This window comes from Neolamprologus brichardi, chromosome 12 (assembly GCF_056152115.1).
Source record: "Neolamprologus brichardi isolate AB-2024 chromosome 12, ASM5615211v1, whole genome shotgun sequence".
NCBI classification, from domain to species: domain Eukaryota; kingdom Metazoa; phylum Chordata; class Actinopteri; order Cichliformes; family Cichlidae; genus Neolamprologus; species Neolamprologus brichardi.
The window spans coordinates 37,202,702-37,224,406 of record NC_142115.1 but is presented as its reverse complement, the minus strand read 5'-3'; the positions used below and the strand labels follow the sequence as shown (position 1 = coordinate 37,224,406).

General features: G+C 48.4%; 1 protein-coding gene across 1 annotated transcript in view; it reads left to right on the top strand.

Moving 5' to 3' along the window:
- The window catches only part of dapk1 (death-associated protein kinase 1), a 72,127-nt gene continuing 50,422 nt past the window's right edge, over positions 1–21,705 (top strand). Inside the window, exons 1-2 of the mRNA XM_087849516.1 lie at positions 1–150; positions 791–976. Coding sequence (XP_087705642.1) covers positions 915–976 — 62 coding nt within the window. The 5' untranslated portion in view covers positions 1–150; positions 791–914. The remainder of the gene's footprint in view (positions 151–790; positions 977–21,705) is intronic.

Below are 21,705 nucleotides of genomic sequence, written 5' to 3'. Positions count from 1 at the left end.
ACCAGGACCAGCCTGCCTCACATTGTTAACGTTGATTTCTCCCGTTCAAAGCAGCATTTTGTCTTCCGTGAGCCGAACCTGGATCACAGCCTCCCACTAACCGCATGAAATCTCGGCTCCGTCAGGCAGCGGGACCCCCACCGGCACACGGTAAGAGCTCCACGGAGTAATCTGGAAACCCCCCCGTTTCCCGGTGAGAAATCTTTCCAGCTAAGGTTCATATCTCAGACTCCGGAGGAATAAAACGTTACCGGGGCGAGCCGTGCTGTTACTGCGGGGGGAGCTGAGGGGTCTGGTGGTTAAAGTAGTTGTTTTTTTTGGGGGGGGGGCACTTTGGCACGCACGGTTAAACCGGGTGAGACACCTGTGCGGCTCGTTATTGTGACTTTCCCCAGCAGTCATTTTCCTCACCGGGCTGAAAGCAGCAGGAGGTTAGCGTGTTTCCCATGGCTACACCAAGCGTCCACACGGGGTTATTTGCGTTCCTCTCCGGCCTGTGGCGACACACACGCATGCGTTATTATTATTATTATTATTATTATTATTATTATTATTATTATTATTATTATTATTATCTTTAAACTGGCAGCCAGTTAACTGAGCCGGGAGTCCGGGGGCAGAGCGGCCAGGTCAGCTCCGGGGGTCGTGACGTCGCCGGGGTTGCAGGTTCAGCTCCGTCACTTTGGGCTCCTTTTGTTGACTGCTCGCCCACCTTTCCCCGCAGCTGCACGGTTTCATAATCTAACGCTCTCGTTTCTTCTGCCTCCTCCTGTTGATCTCCGTGTGGAAGCCCGAGCATGAGGAGGATCGGCGGCCGTTACCCTGCCCAGACCGGAGGCTGCTGGTAGGGATGGTGTGGCTGTGAAGAGCCGGTGTGACGAGCCTGCGGTCGGGGGAAGAAGTGCCTGGACAACATGACTGTTTTCAACCCGGAAAATGTGGAGGAATTTTATGACATCGGGGACGAGCTGGGGAGGTGAGTCCACACCGAGCTTGTTTCTAATGCGCATCAACTTCCCCTTTCTGTGCCCGGGGCGGGGGTGCTGGGAAAAGACCTGTTTTCATTAAGATAATAAATGTTTCAAAGTTGATTTAGCCCATCTGTGCAGAGCTGTGGTCCACGCGTGTCTGAATCCCCCCACTGTGAGGGAGTGAGTGTGATAAGCTGTGATTAATAGTCTATAATGCAGTGTCAGTGATGAAGAGTTGCTGTGTGTACCTGGGCTTTGTTGCAGGAGGCTGATGTAGATCTTTACAGGGAGGTGTCCATCCTGGCTGTCACTCCTGTGATTGGTCAAAGCTGGATGCTGATAATCAGAAGAAGCTGGAGCTGAGTTTGGTTTGCAGGGCGGCTCGAATGTGGCAGATGATTCCAAACATAACGTGTTTGTTGACTGGAGCAAACTGCCGACCTGGCTTTACCTTCCTCATCGAGAATCTCTGGTGCCGTCATCTTTGCTGAGCTGACCAAATCAGTCAGAGTGAGTTTGTTTGGAGCAGAGCGAGGACGTGCAGCAGCACAGAGCTGATCTGGATGATGTTTTTAAGTCTTCATTTGAACCAAATCCAGGTTTTGGTTAATTGAACAGCTTCACAAACGTTGTTTTTTAATCATAAGTTAGTTTAAGTGAAAGCAGATTTTCCTGTTTTCACTGTGACTTTATTGCTGATTCAGTAAAAAAAAATGTGATTACGTAATAATAAAGGCAGAAATGATGCAGCCAAGATGCACTCCAGCTCCCAGATGTGTCACAGCTGTGGAAGTGGGTCTCTGAGTTTGTGGTTATGAAACGTTGGTAATAATCAGCCAGCTGTTTTCTGCTCCGCGGCCTTTGTGGCGTTGCTGATTCTGTGTCGTGTTCACCTTCCTGCTCTCTGAGGAAAGCCTGCGCTGCTGCTGTAGTAACAGAGACGATCGGGGAGCTGTGTGTGATGGGATTGAGTTTCTGGCCTGAGGTAAAGTAGACGCCAGCGTGATCGCCTCGATTGGCTGGGATCCGCTCTCTGTTGAGGATGGATGGGGAGAATAGAGAGCTGATATCACGTCAGCCGCCATCATTATTAAATCATCCTAAATATTCCAACATCTGGAGTGTTGGGATAGAAAATAACTGCTCCTGTCGTTTATGCATGCTGTTTGTTTCTGTGGGAAACTTATTTTGCACAAAGAGGCATGCAGCATGCGTGCAGCTGGAACTAGACGTGTTCTTGTTTCTGCTGCGTCTTTTATGGGTGAGGCTCGTGTTACTTCTCTCATCAGTCACTCAGAATCGGACGTATCTGAGTCCGGTGACGTCCTGCAGCGTCCTCGGGCGTCTCCTTGCTGCCGCGTCACGTTTTAACGAGCAGATCTTTCCCATAGACGCTGCACACAGGTGGTCTTATGTAAGACTCGGGCGCACTGATCAGCAGCACTCCCAAACTGGGCCTGACACCTCTGCATTAGCAGCCCACGTGTGTTGAAACGAGGCATTTTTGTGCAGTTGAGCGAGCTCGCTGTGCCTGGATTGGAGCACTTGTACTGTACAAACAGACGAGCTGCACAGGAAGAAGAAATCAGAGGTTCTGGATGAAAATGCAGAAACTACAGTGACTGTGCAGACGTTATATATTTGTGTCAGTACTGGATGAACTGAGTCTGTTAATGATGAAACCTGCTGAGTCTTTCACTGTGACGCCCAACATGCCTGCAGACTGAGGGCTTTTGATCCGACTGTACTCCGGCCTGCTGCTGGCTGCACTTGGATTAAGGCCCATTCGCTTTGGCAAAATGGGAAAATGGGAATTCACCCAAGCGGTGAGTCTATCCTGTCACTGACACCGACACTGCCTGCTTATGCATGGAGGACCTGATGCCCGGTGAAGCCGAGCATCATGCATGAGCATCTACGCGCAGCGAGCACGCAGGAACAAAGCCAAAGCCTGCATGTTAGCAGCGCCATCTATAAATGTTGTTATCACCTCTGTGATCGTGTGCCATTGCTCGCCCAGTTTTTCGAGCCTTCCAGACAACCTGGAAAACTGGAAATATTAGACGCACCTAATAAAGTGTCAGTCAGAGAAACGATTGTGAAACTGCAGGTCAGCCGTTGAAGATCCGGGCAAAGCAACAAGTTGCACAACGTGCATCAAATTCATCCCTTTGAGTTTTCCCCAAAAACAAAAGTGCAGCGTGGAGCCCGGCTGGGTTTAGTTTAAAGGCCTCCTGACAGACGTTGACCACATCTGTGCTCAGCTGGTCTCTGTAAGTCTCACTTCACGCCTCAGATTGTTGAAGACGTCGTAGTTTGCCAGCATCTCAAAGGCTTGGTTGTTTGACGCCTTCTCAGAGTCATGCTCGAGTGTCGGTGAAGCACCGCTGCAGTGTTTTAATGGTGTGTGTGGATGTTAGTCTGCACAGACACAAGCATTCAGGCTCAGAGCTTGTGTTGCTGCAGGGCTTTTTTTACCCCATCAAACCTGTTAGTTCCTCCAGTTAGATCAGCAGAAACAGAAAAAGCTGTGATTGCTTCCATTATCAGTGCCTCTGCAGTGCATTATGGGTTGTGCGTGACAGCCGGCGCGTGTGTTTTCTTAATGAAATGATTAAGCAACGGTGTTTATGTGGTGCTCCTCTGCAGAGGCCTCAGTTAGAGATGCTTTATGACACATAATACAATCAGCTGTCCATGCAGGGTGGACTTCAGCTGCACCTCCTTGGACTGGTCCCCAGTGAGCCCAGTGCAGCAGGACTTTAACCAGTTATCCACCTGCTGCAGGTGCTTGTTAGAAATCTCCAAACTGCAGGGTGAGACCTGCTGGAGAGGCAGCTGAACGAAATGCAGCTCTGAGCCACGCAGGGAGAAAGCTGGAGATGATGCATGACTCCAGACGGGACGTCAGACAGATGGGAAATCACCGTCAGTGCTGATATCTGATCTGAGTTGATGCCAGTGCTGCTGTAGAATAACAGTAAACCTCTGGTCTGAGCAGAGCATGCGCTCATGCTGCAGACACGGGCGCAGCTTGCACTCCGGTCAAGTTCTGCTTTCCTTATTTTTTGGGTTCATTTATTTCTTTTGCAGTGAGAGATTCAGAGCTGTCACGTGATCAGAGATACGCTGACTCAGCCTTTTGTTTCCTGATTGAGAGAGAAAGATGACACGAGCCCACTCCCACTGTGGAATCATTTGCTGTGTGCTTTTCATCAGGTCCACGTGGCAGTTTTACACTTTGCATATTTTTGCAGGGCTCTGCTGCAGCTCCATCGTTAGTCTGACCGCTGTGTGGCTGTCTACCAGTTAGCCCTCCTATTGTGTGTGTGTGTGTGTGTGTGTGTGTGTGTGTGTGTGTGTGTGTGTGTGTGTGTGTGTGTGTGTGTGTGTGTGTGTGTGTGTGTGTGTGTGTGTGTGTGCGTGTGTGTGTGTGTGTGTGTGTGGAGGAGGGGGGGAGGCTGTAGCTCTAAAAAGATTCTGCAATGCAAATGAAGGTAGAAGCATTAAGCTGAGGCTGCGTTTGGAAAAACTCCCCAAAGACGAATCGCTGTGAATACAAAACAGGATCCTGTCCTGGAGTCGAAGCTGAAATCATTTCAACATATTTCCCCTGAACAAATCTTTCCTTCATGTATTTATTTATTGTATTTATTTATTGTTTATGGAGGACACTGACAGTAAATCTGCTCCAGACAGTCAGCAGCAGCAGGAATCAGCCCCAACCAGCTACTGACCTACATTCACCCCCCCACCACCACCCTTGGTTATTCTGTTGGGTGGAGGGGCAGTCTGGGAAGCAGGAGTGGCCTTGATGAAGCCTGTCACTCACCCACCCTCCCCCCCGTCCTCCCCCTGGATCCCGGGGAGCGGCAGTGCGGTCCTATCAGGCTGCAGCGCAGCAGCTCCAGTGTGGTCGTTGCTGTCCAACACTACAGGTTTATAAAAACCTTAAAGTGGAGAAATGAGCACAGGGCCGCTCGTCTGCTGACGCCTGCTCTGCATTAACTCCATCAGTGACTGTGGGTGTGAACAAAGACAGAGCACCACCTGTCAAAGCTCCATCACAGACAGCTGCACACAGGCGGAGCAGAGCGCTGATCACTGATGCTGTTGTAACGTCTGCACTTTGTTTTTTTATTGCTGTGCGATCGCATCATTTGCATGTTGGAAGCCTCGCTGGAAGCTGCGTGTCCGTGTCGCTGCCTGGATGCATCTCGCTGTCACATCCATGCATCTGACCTTTCACCTGACCTCACGAGTCAGAGGACTCAGCATCCTCCACGTCGTTGATTCTGCCGTCATAAAGATGCACGCGCTCAGTGAAGACAGACCCACACTGAGCTGCTCTGTTTGCAGTTTGTCCAAACTGCAAACAGAGATATCAGGATAACAACACGACGAACGTGTCAGAGGCTCTGTGTAAGAAATGATCTACAGATCTCAGTTCAGCCTCAGTCTGAGTGAGAAATCCTTTCAGCGTTTCTTCGTTGCCACATGTAGCATCATCTGTCCAGCTGCACATTTCTCTGATCGTGATATTCGTACGTGTCACGTGTATTTGGAAGTTTTAGGCCGGAGCACTGAGAGGAGGCTGCTCTGGGATACGGCGATTAATCCTCCGAGATTTGAGGGTTTTTCTGATCAGGCGTCTTTTATTATTGACCCTGGATCATTACATGAGTCAATAAAATATAGAAATATCAATAGAATTAATGCAATTTTAAAATAGTTCATTGTGTAGTAAAACAAATCTTTAGAGTAACTGATATTTAAAACTCTTTTAAAACCATTTGAGGACCGCGTGCGCTGCTTTTATCCCCGTGCTCGGCGCTCGCCGTCGGGCAGGTTGGACGAGCTGTTCGTCGATCTAATGAGGAAGCTTTACGCTGCAGCAGAGGCCGAGCAGTCAGCCCCTCTGATCCTGCAATGTGAGGAGGCAAAATGAGCACGTTTCAGTCCATATGTTCCAGCTTATCAGACGATTGGTGGTAACTGGAAACCAAGCCTCAATAACCGGGTCAAACTGGGAGTCATGTAGATGCTGGTCAGAGGAAAACATCCGACTCTTGTTTGTGCGTCTGCTGCTTCGCTGTATGTATTTACATTCAGTCATTAACACACTTGTGTGCAGCACACCCTGCAGCCTGCCAACATTAGCAGCAGTAATAAGTACGTGAGTCAGAGGAGCGTTTAACGTTCCTGCAGCCTCGAGGTCATTAAAGACACACGAGGAGGGAAAAACCGTAAACAAGACGAGTCAGCTGTGAGAGAGTTGATCAGGACTCTCAGGCTGACTTTAGTTGCTGCTCTTAGACTCACTTGGATTATCCTCAATTATTTTCAATTAATCTCTGCAGTCAGGGCGGGATGATTGGGTTCCTGCCTGCTGTGGTAGCAGGTGAACGGCAGGAAGTGACGCTGAGCGTGAAGCTGAGTGTTGGAGCGCATGTGGGACGAGCTACAACCCTCTGCGGCCAATTAGGAGAGATGTGCAGGCGGTGGAGCGTGGAAACCGAGGGGTGGTAAACGGTGGAGGAAGACAACTCCTCCCGTTTCTGTCTCTCATCTTCTGCAACGTTCCAAGCTTAAACTCTCACGCAGGGTTTTCCTCCTGCTGTGAACGGGAACGACTCTGATGGCTGCACGCAGACAAACTGCACGCAGACAAACTGCACGCAGACAAACTGCACGCAGACAAACTGCACGCAGACAAACTGCACGCAGACAAACTGCACGCAGACAAACTGCACGCAGACAAACTGCACGCAGACAAACTGCACGCAGCCGCCTTCTCTCGCTGCATCAACGACTCCAAACGAATGAAAACGTGCACTTGAACTGATATCGCTGCGTAACTCCTCGTCTCCTTCCTTGGAATATCTGTCTTCTTTTCACACATGCTCGCCCACTCGTGACAGCGAGGGCCAATCAAAGGCTGCGATGAAAGCAGCAGCAGACCACGGAGGTCTGCAGATGCATCGTTCAGTATTGGGTCAGTGTGCAGACAAACCCGAGTGGGTACGTTGAAGACAAACACACCAACGTTGGGTTGATGCAAAGAAACGTTCACGGACGGCTGAACCTGCGAGGCGAGAAAGACGCTCGTTTGGACACAACTACGCGTCCAGCGCAGCTTAACTCGTCTCTGCGTCCTGCGTGGGTTTACACGAAGGATCGTTTGAAACACTACGAGTAAAAGCTCATTAATCCTTGAGCGGATTAAGTTTCACTGTTGGAAAAATATCCTGAGGGATTAACTATTGTAAACAGGATTTTAGGTAAAGCCTCGTTTGGACTGCGGTCACTGCAGATGCGGCGCTGATGTGATGTCACATGACTACATGTCAAACCTCAGTGTTGATCAGAGAACATGCAGTCTCTCTCTCTCTGTCAGTTATTTGGTCTCTCATTCCTCACATTAACAGGATTCCTCTGACCTTCACAGATCCTCCTGACACGTTTTCAGCTGCGTGTTTTTAGTTGGACTCGTGAGATAAGCCGAGGGAAACGAGCAGGAGGAGCTTTCAAAATGAACTTTTAATTAATGCTGACAGAGTCAGAGGTGAGGTCACATCAGCTCAGCTCTGCTCAACCTACAAAACCAGTCTGCGCCTGCTGATTTCCCCTGAGTCACGGCGGAGTTAACCGGCTCGAAACTTGCTGAATGTCAGTTTCGTCAGACATGCGGGGCCCTGTTGGAAGAAGCAGGCAGAGAGAAAGTCCTGCTGCGTCTCCTCAGTGGACGGTGCAGGAGTCCAGGACTTCCCTTAATTTAATTAATACCCACAGCAGACAGGTAACACATCGCCTCTGTTATACGCTGAATAAATGAGCATTTTTGATTCTTAGTACCAGAAGCTTTCACTCATATTCAGCCTATAAACGCACCAGCAGCCCCACAGACAGTTAAGGAGACGCTCGTCGTGATCGTCAGACGTGACGATCGAGCCGGTCGGACGGGTCTGTTGCAGCGACTCATCAGTGTTTACAGCCTGCAGATGAAGTCACGTGTCGATCGTACAATATGAGCTTAAAAGTTCACATTTCTGTAAACATTAAACATCTTTGATTAGTTATGAATTCAGTTTATTTACACAGCACCAAATCACAACGGCCTCAGGGTGCTTTATATTGTAAGGTCGACCCTAGAGAAAAACATGTGACCCCCTATGAGCAGCACTTTGGCGACAGTGGGAAGGAAAAACTCCCTTTAACAGGAAGAACCAGGCTCAGGGAGGGGCGGGGCCATCTGCTGTGATTGGTTGGGGTGAGAGAAGGAAGACAGGATAAAGACATGCTGTGGAAGAGAGACAGAGGTTAATAACATGATGCTGGTGACCAGTTTGAGATGTGTGCGCCTGTTCGACCACTAACGTTGGTGCTTTGGGGGAAAGAAACCTTCATTTCTTCATGATTGATTCCTGATGATTTATTGTTTTGAGAACTTCACAGTTCAGCAGCTCTTTCCACTGTTTCACAGGTTTTTCTGCTTCTCTCTGGGTGTTTGTACGTCAGTGTGACTGCGAGGATTCTCCCAGCATGATTATCTCTGCTTTCAGTCCTCTCAGAGTTACAGCTGGGATCAGAGCAGGAGTCTGTTGTTGTGTCTCTGCAGCGTCTGAACTCTTTGAAGGTCCTGGAGGCTGTTGGTCGTGACAAGTGTGAAGATGGCAAAGGAAACCTTTCACCTCTCCTCTTTACCTTTAAGCACAATGCCTCCATTGTTTGTGTCGTGGAAAGCTCGGGCCTGGGGGAGGTGACTGACATTCCTGCGACACTTGAATGTCTTTTCACTCTGGCTGTAGACGAGGGCAAACACTGCCTGCCTCTCATTTAGCTTTCTGTCAGTTATCTCTCATCAGAGGAGACATTATTAGTTCCTTCAACCTGCAGTTGTGTCTGAATGAGACTCCTCCCCCTGAGTCACACCTGGCTGGAGGAAACAAGGCTGTAGCAGAAAGTTAGCAGTAGTAATGTGAACGCTGCCCTTCATGCAGGCCTCCTGGTCTCGAACCACCAATCTTTTATCTGTTAGGCAAAAGTGCTCATCACCAGGCTAATGTAGTCACTTTAAAAACCCGCACTGATGTGTGTGTATTCATATCTTTGTGAAGGACAGTAAGTTTAAAGGCGTTTATGAGACTCAGAATGTGATTTTTGATGGTCAGGGAAAGTCTTATGTCAATGAGATGTCCTCACTGAGCTTGAAAACGAGTTTGTGTGTGTGCTGATGGAGAGGTGGCGTGGCCCGTACACACACACACACACACACACACACACACACAGGTGTGCGACACCTGCTACAAAATACCGGTTTGTGCTCTCCTGCAAATATTTTAGTCCCCGAGTGTGTTGTGACATATAAATGATGAAGTGTTGCAATCAGCTGCGTCTCTGCTGCAGCCGCTCGTGTCGCCTCGGTGACGCAGCCACGAGCGGGTGGACTTTCAGAATAAGAGCATTGAACTCTCTGCTTTCATACTGACCGCAGACAAATAACATTTTATTTTAGAAATGCTACAGTGGGTCACGTTACATCCAGGTGTGTTGCTCAGGTGAAGTGTGTTTGAAACATGATGTCAAACATCATCTCTGATACAGCTGAGCAGCTTCTGGATGCTTCGCTGACACTCAGCGCACCTTTGCATAACAGACTAACCACGCGGGGAGATAACCACAGTAAGGTCGGGTCACGTCCACGTCAACAGCATCAACGCTCCTTTTTACAGTCTTATTATAAGATCGTTGAAGCTGGTTTTTAATGTCTGTAGAGCCTTTAAAGCCTGAGGGGAGCGACGCTGAGCCCTGCTGAGGTGCGGTGACGCTCTCAGGGCGTCGATGACGTTTAATAAGTTTCACAGGTGTCAGAAAGCTGCTGATAAAATCCTTATCTGAACACAAACACTCGCACGCGCGCTGTTTACACCCACCCAGGATTATACCGCACTCTTCCTTCCTCCAACCAGCGCCGCTTCCTCAGTCTCTCGGCCCTGTTGCCGTGGTTACCCTTCCGCCGTACACAATGGCGCGGCGGTTGCGTAATGTTTTTTCTGCCGGTGCAGTTTGTGGCCCACACTACCGCAGAGTGGGCCGGGAGCACTCCACGCCGGCCTCCCACACTGATGAAAAGCCTCACCGGGAGTTTTCACGCGGACACGTCGCGGCCGCTGCAGAGGCTTCGTCCTGTGACTTCCTGTTACTGAGCTGCAGTTAGTTTGATCTCCCGTGTTTCTGCTGAGACTCAGCTGCCCGTGGAAACAGGAGCGGAGTGAAAAAGAGCGACTGGCCTCTGGTTGTTTTTAACCTCGTGTCCATGACGAGGATAACCTGCAGCTCCTGCATCCTGTTGGTTTCATGAATACGCCACGACACACCCGTGACCTTTGCAAGCACAGCCAATCAGATGCATACAGGAGTGTTTGTTTCATTTTATGTGGAAATGTGTAGTCTTCCACTCACAGCCTGATTCCCTCATGCTAACAGCAGATCTCAGATGAAGCTGCACAGCCACAGAAATAACGTGAAGCTGCGAACTCACCAACAAAAGTGTCAAACTGCTGATTATTCAGAAATGTAGCATCTGCATCAAGGCTGGTTTATTCAATTAAATTAAGTACAAACTATAACGATGCCACTTACACACTGTTTATGCAAAACTTGTAGTTTTTATATTTGCTGCTCTCTGGACGCCTGTTTTAATCTAAAGATGAGTTCAGTGTAAAGGAGAACCAGCAGCCGTGTGTCGTGAGAGAAACCCTCGACAGTTGTGACTGTCAGCAACGCTTCAGCTGCTCTTACTGTAAAATCAGCTGACTCGAGGTTCAGATTGGGAGGGGCAGTAACTGACTATCATCTGTCAGCAGTCTGTGGTTTCACTTCACTGTTTCTGTGCGTTGTCGTCTCTACTTATTATTTCCTTCAGCGTGTTTGCAGCCAGCGAGCGGCGGATGCAGAGGAAGTGCGGAGAGCCGAGCAGGAACAGGCTGATGTTGTGAGTGTGGACGCAGGCTGGCCTGCAGAGCGCTGGGACTGTATCCATCCCCCGTGAGCCGAAGACGGTTTAATTAAGTAGAGAACTTTAATTGAAGTGAGCAGGCGCGTTTAAAGGGATGCATCGCCCAAAACGAAGGCGGTTAGTTCCCTTCTGTTTATATGATAAAATAAAAACGACACAGTTGGTTTGTTGTTGGAGAAAATGTTGTTGTCGTCGTGTGTGAAGGAGTTCAAACCTTTGTGGAGACCTTCCTGGGGATCTGATGAAATCTGAGCTGGTCTGCACTGATGCTGTTCTTCTCGCTGTGCAGTTTGGCACTGATGCAGCGATTTGTATCCCCATCAAATATTCATCTCTGATGTTAAAAGCAAAATGCGCCGTCGCTCAGCCCCCCGAGGGTCCGTCAGTGTGACGCTTTGAGAGCGAGCAGCGAACCATTCAGTGCATCGAGGTCATTACCTGGAAGGTGAGGCAGAAAGCTGCTGAACCTCTGAGCTGCTGGTTTCTTGGTGCTAATTAGAGGATGACACAGTCAAGATGATGCATTCGTGTACCAAGCAAAAACATAACATTTTTATGTCATCTAAGGTCAAAGCTGTCAACATCAGGAAACAGCGCGGGCTACTAACCCTCCGCAGTTTCAGGTATTCACGTCACGTCTCTGCAGAAACCCTCCTGCAGCAGAACAAGGCTTCTTCTGCTGTCAGCTCATTTCAGTCGCACACAGTTGTCACGCCGGACGCATTCACAGCTAACAGCTGCCGTCCACGGAGACGGCGTAGAACTGCTGACGCTCGTAACTGGTCAACCTGACGTTTAAAGATGGCTGCACTCGTTTACGTCATAAACACTGGCAGCTAAACATGTGATTTAATTTTTAAATGTCGGTTCTGCTGCAGCTCCGACTGACAGCAACACCTGCGAGGTGAGAGGTCAATGAAGCGGCCTCCATGAAGCGGCGTGCTCCTGCAGCACTTTGAGGCAGGAAACGAGCACGTGGACGTGGACTCGCATAAACTGTCGTGTAGCCACATTCAGTGCAGGCGTGCGGGTGCTGCAGGAAACCGAGGCTGCCGGTGCGAGCGCGGCTAATATTAGCAGATCGATCTGACGGTTTGTGCACGGCCTGCGTTTAAGATACGTTTTGTTATCAAATCGTGTGATCAACAGTTTCACACGAATCTTAAACCTGCACGAGACGATGTTTAGATTTGTCCACTGCACTGAACTCAAGTTTCACTATTTTCTGTTTTTTCTTTTTACTTTCAGGTTTTCTTTACTTTTGTTGTGCACGTGCAGTGACAATAAAGGGCTGTTCTGTTCTGTTCTTTACTGTTCTATACTAATCTGTTCTATATGATTCTATTCTACATTAGAGGGCATGAACGTCTATGACAGCACGTCTCCCAGAGCGCTCAGACTCCTCGCAGCACAGTGTCTGATGTCGTGTAATGACTGTTCATGTGACCACAGCCTTCATGCAGGTGATGACAGGACGAGATAGTCGCCGTCGATGCTGGACTGAACGCGACCTGCAGAGGAATACTTGAGTTTTAACTGCTGCTGTAATGGATCAGGTTAAATATAAAGTGTGCAGGTCACGCACCTATCCGGGGTTTGACGAGCACGCCTCTCTTTATCTCTCCCTGGCAGACCTCGCTGATGAACGATCCCATCAGCCAATGATCGGGCAGCATAAAAGCCGCTTCGTCACAGAGCTGACGGGCAGCGAGCCTCGTGCCAGATCACAGCGGCTCCCTTTTATTAGACGCCTCCGTTATCGACCCTGAAACGTAGACCTGTGGTTAATGGCCTCGGATCTCTTTCAGGAAAGCGTCTCCATCAGTGGATGATGAAGTTTATTAGTGAGACGAGCACAATCACCCAAAACAGCTTTGGGAGGTTCATTTAAATAAGCTCATACATGATGATCGTGAAGACGTTTATCTTTATTTATCACATATCCTACAGTAGTTTATTACTGATGCAGGAGAAACACACACATGGAACAGTGTGATTTTCACTCATGCTGTGACTGTTTTCTTTGTAAAGGCTGACAGACGCTGTTACAGGAGAGACGTTTGATCTCAGGTGTTTGCAGCGATCGATGTGAAGCGCTCCGCCTCACTGACGTGTTTGAGTTTTTCCAGTTACATTAAAACACAGTAAAAGCTCCTCATCAATCATCTCTGTTCAGTTTAAAGAAAAGCAGCGTTTTCAGCTGTTAGTCTGTTCAACACATCAACACATCAACACATCAGCTGGAAATCCAGAAGACGTTGAAAGATGCTGCTGTTACAGAGACGCCTGCACGTCTAAAGAAACGTTTATTTGAAGTCTGAGTTACTGTTTCATGAAAGAGGATGATGATGATGATGATGATGATGATGCGAGCTGAAGCTGCTGTTACAGAGACACCTGCACGTCTAAAGAAACGTTTATTTGAAGTCTGAGTTACTGTTTCATGAAGGATGATGATGATGATGATGATGATGATGATGATGGCTCGTAACAGAGCAGTCTGCACAAAAATGAACAACATAGAGAAGAAAGCAAAGTTTGCTGTGGTTGCAGCGAAGGACGGCGAGCGGAGGCGAGATCGCACTCGTCGTTTCCCACTTACTGAACGTGTCGTCCTCCGTCGGTCCGAGTGCGCCCGCGTCACATGTGACAGAGAAGCCTCGTGTGCGCCTTCCCGGAGCTCTCCAGCCTGCCCGGCTTTGTACTTAACACTTCAGCCTTTCAGCAGCCTCTCCGGTTTCACAGTAGTGGCGCTCAGAGCCAATCGATAGCCGCTCGCAGCAGTGACAGAGCTGCGCGGTGTAGTGTTGGACAGCGCTGGTCTTTGAGTCTCAGAGAAACCTCATCGTTGTGTTTGTGTTACGAAGACGTGATCTTTGAAGCTTGAGGGTTTATGTATGCACACTTATTCTGAGCTTGTGTCGTTTAATGCTGTTGTTAGTGATCAACACCAGTCTGCATGAAAAGCTGCTTATGATGATCATTTATTTGGCAAATGAAGCGAGACTCAGTGTTGGTGGGAGAGGAGGCAGAGCCGCCTTTTGCTTTCTTATCCTGTGGACGAGTCCAACCTAAACCAGCAGCAGTCCGTTGGTGGTCTTCAGTCCCAGCATCGAGGACCAGTTCCCATCTCCTGCAGGTTCTGGGTAGGGGGCTTCTCCAACTATCAGCAGCTTTTCAGAGCATTGCCACCTTAACTGGCTGCAGTCCAAACAGCTGGGATCTGTTCAGTGTGGGGGGGGGGGAGCAGCTGAGTAATGCGACCGGGTCAGCCTGCTGGTGGAGATGCATGAGGTGGTGGGTTGGGATGATTGCCTGTTAGCAGCTGTGCTGTTGTGCTGTAACAGCAGGGAAAGGATGCATTAACACGTTGCACAGATGGTCTGCTGCAGGAAGGGCTTTGATTTTACCCTGTAAGTTCATACTGAGGGCGTAAAATGTCTTTACGTTGGATTCTGCTCCCACAGGCCGGGGCTGGGATGGATGGCTGGATTGGGGCCAAAGAATAGGAGGCTGAGCTTCTTACTTTGCTTTTCAAGCCCGGACAGCCACATCGGGTTATTCTGCAGAGCCTAATGGCGTCCACACAAGTGTCTGCTTGGACAAAGCCTGATAATGTGGAGTAAAGATGCAGATGTGTGAAGATAACACCGATTTGTTCTCATCTCTGAGGACAGAAAGCCAGCAGGAGCGTGTTACAGTCAGCTGTCCAGCAGAGAACGCAGACTTCTCCTGGTGTGTGTGTGTGTGTGTGTGTGTGTGTGTCATCAGCTGCTGTCAGCCCGAGCTGTGCCAGACACCCTGCGTTGACGGCATGAACCTCCGTGAGCTCGTTATCACGTCGCTCTCACTGAGGAAGCTCCTCTCCAACACAGCCCTGCTGCTAAAATAATCCCGTCGTGTTCATGTGAGGCCTGCGTAGTTTTAATGTTCATGTGATTTAAGGTTCGATGTCAATCAGAAAACTGCGCTGATGCAGATCTGCCTCCCTGCTCAGCTGCTGTGACATCAGTGTGTTTCTGACCTGCTGATCACGTCGTCACAGATCAGTTTCCACACCTGAACATGAACCTGTGGAGATGCAGATACATGTTGGGACCTCAGAATTAGAGCTTTTTATTGTCATCGTGCAGCTTCCTGCACAGCGATGTTGGGATAATCATGTTGTCACTCATGGAGTCTTCAGCTTCCTTCTCCTCTCCAGTGGACTCTGATCCAGTCTGGACTCAGCAGACGCTCTTTCTGCTTTTAAGACCTCACATTTTAAACGCTTATAGTTGGGCCTGGATCAGGTGACCCTGAAGTGCTCCGGCTGCTGGGGGACTTCCCAGGATTTATTCCTTCTTCACTTCCCTCTTTTCACTCCTGATGCATTTACATCTTATGTCCTTAACTCTTCCTGCACTGAGCTGACAGTAGCTGCTGGTAAAAGGTTCACATATTCACAGCTAGCGAGTTGTTGCCCCGTGTGGCAGCTGCTTCACCAACAGGAGGAGGATTGCATCTGGAGTAGAGGTGATCTCTGTCAGATTCAACTGCGGACAAAATCCCGACGTGATTCTCGGACTCTGTGAGTCAGCCGTCATATAAAGAGAGAAACTCCTGAAGCTCAGGAATAACCCAGAAGCTTTCATGTCCTTGCTCTGCTGCTGGTGCTTTAACCTGAGCAGCTGTGACGTCAACCCTGTGATGAAATGAGCAGAAACACTTTCTTAAACCTTGTTTTTCCTTCACAGCGAGTAAAAGTGTTTATATTTGATTAACTGGTAAAAGAGAAGTTTACTGATGAGTGTCAGAGCTGAACTTTACAGAGTCAGAGACATGAGAGTAACTGAACCATAAAGAAAAAGTGAGTCTGTGGAGCGTCGATGTGGTAGCAGCTCGCTGTCACTGCTCAGCTTTGGCTCCATTAATCCGTCGCTGAGTGCCTCCTGTGGTTTGATGCAGACGTCTCCACGTTGGCGTTAAATTAATAAACTGGCTCCACTTAAACATTACTGTCCTGAGTAGTTTCTCCTGTTCCTCGAGCAGCTGGAAGCTGATGATGACTCCTTATGTTATCAAAGCTTCCAGCAGCTGCTTCGCTGAACGTCCTGCAGCTCCGACGTCTCTGTGACTCGAGACGAGCTGTTTGTGGAGCTGCAGCTGTACAGATGCAGGTTTGGTTTTGTCACCGACACAAACCTGCTTTACGACCTCATGTTGGACCCACATGGTCCAACATGAGCTTTTAAGCTCCTCCTTCTCTCATCGTGCTGTAAAGAGCAGCAGCTGCTTCTGCTCCGGGCGTGGCCGTTGTTCCCGTGGGAGTTCACGCTGTGACAACAGTTACAGATAAGAATAGGAGACGAAACACAGCAACGTAGCAAACATGTGCGGCCGCGTGTTGTCACCCTGATGCGCTGCCCTTCCTCTCTGCTGCGTTGTTATCATGAGACGTTCCCTGCCCACTCCCACTTCACTCACTTGTGTGTACAAGGCCGTCCTGCTCATTACCACTGAACATTGTTCCAGCGCTGCCTCACCATGACGAGGCCGAATTCCCGACAAGAGCGGCGACCTCTAACTAAGCATTGATGTCGCGCCGATCCAACATCTCGCCGGCGGCGGGCGTGCGCTCAGGACTCGAGCCCCCACGGCTCAGGGCTGCATGTTTGTGCACTCTTCAGCTTCCTCATCTTTCTATAACGTGGCAAAGCTGTAATAAGAGCTGCTGATCCACAGGTTTGTCTGTAATTATTAACACCACTGGAAAAATGATGATGATGTGTCACAGCAGCCAAAACACTCGATTCAAGCTCTGAGGAAATAGCTGAAGAAATAAGGACAGCGTGACAAACAATGCTAGTTCAGTGAAGCAACAACAGAGCAAACAAAGAGCTCAGTGAGTAAAACTAGATAAACGGCGGTGCTGTAGCATGAGGCAGGAGAGACTTCCTGTATGTGACACGGCGCTCGGTAAATGAGCACGTTATTGGATTCTGCAGCTTCTCTGCAGGAGCTGAGAGGCCGCAGACACAAAATGAACTTGTCTTCACAGACTGAGCTCTGTGTAAGACGCAGGATCGGTCCACAGGCGTGACCGTGTACAGTGAACCTGGGTGGGACAGTCCTGTCACTCTGACCTGCTGTATCAACCTAAAGCTACGCTGCGTATCTAAGCACAGATAAACTCCCTGCAGCGTTGAGTAATGCAAAGAGCTCCCGGGCGGCTCCGACAGACACAAACAAACTTGTCGTCGACTTTCCCGACCAGCTCCTCTCCGTCTTCCCTCCCTTCCAGCTGCTTTGGTGAAACAAGTAGGCCAAAAGTGGGAAGCCCTGTCTGTGCTTCAAGCACAACAAAGGGAGCTCAGCAATCTGATCCTGCAGACTATCAGAGAGCCGGGGGGGGGGAGAGGTGCTCTTGAAAACCTGCCTCCCTGCCTCTGTTTGTCAGCGATTCCCAGGAAGGGTTTTTCCTCTGCTCATTATTTCTGCCCCGTCTCTGTGCTCAGCAACATTCGTGCAAGTCGGCGCTCTCGCTGCACGTCTCTGGAGATGAGAAGGATTTCCTCACTCTGCCAGGCTCTGCTACAACGTAAACACCAGGGCTCTGTCATCGTGCAGCAGGGAGTCACCACTTTAACCTCCGTTAAAGTAGCTCCGGGTTAAACACAAAGTCTACCAGGGAAAGCCTGTTTGTGTTTGTTTTCCTCACCGAGGGAAGACGGTTCAGTTGAACTGCTGCCATTTTCCCCTCGTTTGTGTGTGTGTGCAGCTGGTGTTGTTAACAAAGGGTGGGCTCGCTTTCCCCTCGCTTCATTGCATACACGGGAGAGCTGTGGAAAAACACACAAGTTAAAGTTTGGGTTTAATTCCCACAGGCGACCTGTCGGTGTTTACCTCGTGCTCCTTTTTAGCCATGCTGTCGTTTCCACTTAGCTTAGCAGACAGATGTGATGCAAACTTTCACGTGTCCACAGGAGAGTTTTAACGAGGCTCTTACATAATTTTGTCACTTTAGGACAAAAGAGGAAACATCAGAGGAAGTGCACAGAAACACGAGAGCGTGAACACTTTCATTAGTTAGGATTTAATTTAGGAAGTGAATTCCTGCAGTCGTAGTACTTTCTAACTCCAGGTTATAAGTAAGGATGCCACGATTGGTCGACTAGTCACGATTACGTCGACTATCAAAATCGTGATTTAATAGTCGACGCTTCGTTTGAAGCTTTGTAAGATCCCAAAAGACGCAGGAATAAGTAGTAGGATTTAAGAGTGTAATAACGGACTGAAACAGAAGATGGCAGCACTGCATGTACAAGGATGCCAGCTGCCGTTAAACCCCGAAGAAGAAGAAGAAGAAGAAGAAGCTGTGTCCCAGAATTCATAGCGCAGCCCAGCTCAGTTTCCAACAATGGCGGCAGCTAGTTAGTTTTAATATTACTCTTATTATTCTTTCTGGGTCACAAAATAAATGTTTAACATATTTTCAGGCGAGAATGTAGCTGTGTAAACCTCAAATATCTGCTCAGTTTATCAAGACACCACATATTTTCAAAAGCGCTCCGACGTTTTTGGAGACGTCTGTTAGCCACTAGCTCGATAGCTAGCCGGGGGCTAGGCTAACTAGAGCCGTGAGAACACCGGACTCCCGCTAATCGTTTTCAAACCCACCACCGTCTTTCGCTACTCAGGTTAGACATGATATATAAGTCACTTAGATAACTTAAAAATGTTATTGTTTGGCTTTTTTTTAGTATTTTATTTGTTCCTGAGTAAATCGGTTTGGCTGAGATTAAAGTTATAGTTTTTACACAGCTGAATAAACGTCAAGCAGACAGCTGATTATCAGAAGTGTGAGATGCTGGAGAATTTACTCCGGTGTCCTGTTATATTTTAGATAGCAAGGAGTTTATTAAACTTCACCGAAACAATCTGCAGATTTCCTTAAAATTTAATAAACTATCATCTTGTCTTTATTTTTAGTTAGCACAGACCTTACACACATAAAGCTGTAAGCTAATGATAGTTATATAAGAGCAGATGCTGCTGGTGCAATAAGCTGTACGTTTTACGTCCAATGGATGATGATCTGATTAGTCGATTATCAAAATAATCGTTTGTGGCAGCCCTAGTTATAAGCACAGCCGTTGCCCTGTGACTGTGCACATGTTCAGTGTGTCTGTTACGTCAAATCTGACGATTTAAGAGTTTCTCCTTTGATGGCAGCATAGATCAGTTTATTCTGTGTGCTTAAAGAGCACGCTCATGCTTCCTTAAGTTAATTATGAAGTAATAATTCATTCATGTATTCAAATGAAATTCCCCCTCGTAGAAAGTTTAATTTAGGTGCAACAATTTATTCATCTATGAGTGCAGACACGCTGATGCTAATGAGTTTACGTTGTTGTTGTTGTTGTGTTACTTTGTGAGGAGCGAGTGGAAGAAAACTTCAAGCCTGAGGATAGTTTGTGGTTGTTGTGGAGGAAACTCCTCGTACATACCTGAGTTTGGTGCCTGCTCGTGCTCTCTGTTCTTTAAGGACTGTCACATGATTATTGTTGCTACATCTATAATTACAGTGCTTTCCTGAGTCTGCGTCTGCCCCGCGTGTTACCCAACCTGGGAGGAGATACGCCTGCAGCTCAGCTCCCTCCCATCATGAAGCAATCCTCCAGAGCTGCTGTTAGATCACACCGCAGGTCTTTGTTGGTGCGCAACCTGACACCCTGCAAACAGCTTTTATGCTTAAGGTGCTACTTTGTGTGTGAGCGTTAATAAATATCAGTTTCTTGCTGATGCAATAACACAAAGCTCAGAAAATATTCATATTCGCTCAAATGCCACCACTGAGGGAAGCTGCAGTTCCTCTAGTGGCCTCTAGAGGCGCACTGTAAAGGAGAGTTAGTCCCCACTGAGCCTCGAGGGCCCGGTGTCCTGCAGGTTTGAGATGTGTCCTCGATCAACACAGCTGTTTTTAATGTTAAATGACCTCCTCAACATGTCTTGTAGTTCTTCAGAGGACTGGGAACAAACTAATCATGTGATTCAGGTGTGTTGACCCAGGGTGAGATCTAAAACCTGCAGAGTTACCTGAGAGTTCCCCACCCCTGCTTTAAGGGTCATGGCTGCTTTTCCTGACAGGCGTCCCGACGTGGGTGCCTGGAGCTGATCTGGAGCCTTTGACGTGTTTGTGTTGCTGAAATCTTTGGCTTGCTGTGTGGATAATCCCGTAAGAACCAATCAGATGGCGAGGACTCAGGCGAACTGACAGCTCGAATCAAGTTAGAGAAATAAATTTTTCACTTTTCTCCAAGCTCTCTTCTTCTTCTTCTTTCTGTCTCTGTATCAAACGAGTTTAACCATCCAGCTGCCTTCCACGTCGATTGTTGGTGATGTCGGGATCAAATCTGCCGTCTGTCCCAGGTTTGTGTGATGAACCATGAAGCAAGTTTATCGTAGGAGTCAAAACCATTTTAACCCGAGTGAATGCAGATGTGCCTCTGCTCGTGTCTCCTGGCAGGAAATCGCAGCAGGTCGTCTCGTAGCGTGGATTTTATTCTCTCTCTCGCCACTTTGTGTTTTTGTAATGTAGCATTTAAAAGTTTGTGCTTCAGGTTTACTGAGAGAAACTTGAACATTTTATTCATGTGTGATGTAGAAATGAGTTGATGTGTGTTGGATCTGTGCAGTTCTTGGGTGAAGCTTCTCGCCTTATATAGGCATAAATATGGTCGCAGCGTCCGTCTTTTGTGTACAGTCTGTGTGTTTGATGATGGGTGCATTCTTTTGCATCGACCACATTGGCTGCGGCGCCTCGTCAGTAACACTCAGCAGTGCACCTCGTGCTGTTTGAATGCGAGGCCTGTCAGGCAGGATGAGAGCACTTCCAAAATGTCACACAGAATATTTTCAAGTGTTTTTATCGTGTGGAGAAGTTTCCAGTGTGCTGCTGGTTTGTGTTGGAGTTGTTTCCCTTTGTGCTTCTCTTAAACAGCATGATGATGGTGCTCATGCAGACGCACCGCCGTCGCTGCGTTTCCTGTGAATGTGAAAACGAATAATTAATATTCATTTCTGAGGAGTCACAGAAAGTCTCGAGAACTGCACAGATGGTGTTTAATCAGGAACAGGAAGTCAGCCGTGTTTTCCTTCTCATTCCCGACGAGATTTTCGCAGCAGGTCCGCGACTTCACAGATTCCACGTTTCTGCTGCACGAGCCGGCGGCGGCGGAGCGTCTGAGGAAGATGTTCCGACGGCTGCTGCTGTTCCAGCTGTGCACGTGCACGTGTGCGTGTGCACGGACGCTTACAGTGTGAAACACTTGACTTCCATATGAACGAGATCACATCCTGATGTCTTTGTTTCTGCTCCGAGGCCTCGGTCACAGAGGTGCAAACAACAATAGGGTGAGGTCAGGCTGAGTGGGAGTGGGAGTGCTATTAGCATGAGAAAGCCTTCATCCTCGGCTCTCTCTTCCTCTTCAGTCACAGGACGGTTCGCTCTTCTTAGACGTGCAGTTCAGTTTCTGAGGAAATCTTTGTCCACTGGTCAGAAGCTGTGGTTTGTTTCACTGCGGTAAACAGAAGAGACGTGAATCTGTCACAGAAGACAACACTGAGATGAATTTAGCCTCACATGATTCATATTTATTAGAAATAATCATTCACTAATGACTGATCCAAACATGGATCCGTGCACGGTGCTCAGATTATTAGTTCTGAACTCGT